The sequence below is a fragment of the Antrostomus carolinensis genome, unplaced genomic scaffold, assembly GCF_000700745.2.
Source record: "Antrostomus carolinensis isolate BGI_N321 unplaced genomic scaffold, ASM70074v2 scaffold35599, whole genome shotgun sequence".
NCBI classification, from domain to species: domain Eukaryota; kingdom Metazoa; phylum Chordata; class Aves; order Caprimulgiformes; family Caprimulgidae; genus Antrostomus; species Antrostomus carolinensis.
This window is the reverse complement of record NW_010338508.1, coordinates 1-696: the sequence shown is the minus strand read 5'-3', so window position 1 is coordinate 696 and position 696 is coordinate 1. Positions and strand designations below refer to the sequence as shown.

General features: G+C 60.9%; 1 protein-coding gene across 1 annotated transcript in view; it reads left to right on the top strand.

The window, feature by feature from the left end:
- LOC104530840 (plectin-like) overlaps positions 1-682 on the top strand; it is a gene marked incomplete at both ends in the record, with an annotated part of 3,411 nt that extends 2,729 nt beyond the window's left edge. Inside the window, 1 exon segment of the mRNA XM_029086886.1 lies at positions 2-682. Within this exon segment, the coding sequence (XP_028942719.1) occupies positions 2-682 (681 nt within the window).
- Between the last annotated feature and the right edge of the window lie 14 nt (positions 683-696).

The following is a 696-nucleotide window of genomic DNA, read 5'->3' as shown; positions in this document are numbered from 1 at the left end:
ATCCTCCTCCTGCACCATCAGCCCGGCCCCAACACGAACGCAGATCTCCATGTGGAGTGACCCAACCGAAGAGACCGGACCGGTGGCGGGCATCCTGGACACGGACACGCTGGAGAAGGTGTCCATCACGGAAGCCATGCGCCGTAACCTCGTGGACAACATCACGGGGCAGAGGCTCCTGGAAGCCCAAGCTTGTACCGGTGGCATCATCGACCCCAACACCGGGGAGAAGTGCTCGGTCGCCGAGGCGGTGAACAAAGGCTTGGTGGATAAAATCATGGTGGACCGCATCAACCTGGCGCAGAAAGCCTTCTACGGCTTCGAGGACCCGCGGACCAAGACGAAGATGTCGGCTGCCCAGGCTCTGAAGAAGGGTTGGCTCTACTACGAGGCCGGGCAGCGCTTCCTGGAGGTGCAGTACCTGACGGGGGGTCTGATCGAACCCGACGTCCAGGGCCGCGTCTCCTTGGACGAGGCGCTGCAGAAAGGCACCATCGACACCCGCACGGCCCAGAAGCTGCGGGACGTCAACACCTACTCCAAATATCTCACCTGCCCTAAAACCAAGCTCAAGATCTCCTACAAGGACGCCATGGACCGAAGTATGATCGAGGATGGGACCGGTCTGAGGCTGCTGGAAGCTTCTTCCCAGTCCAGCAAAGGCTACTACAGCCCCTACAACGTCAGCAGCGCCGG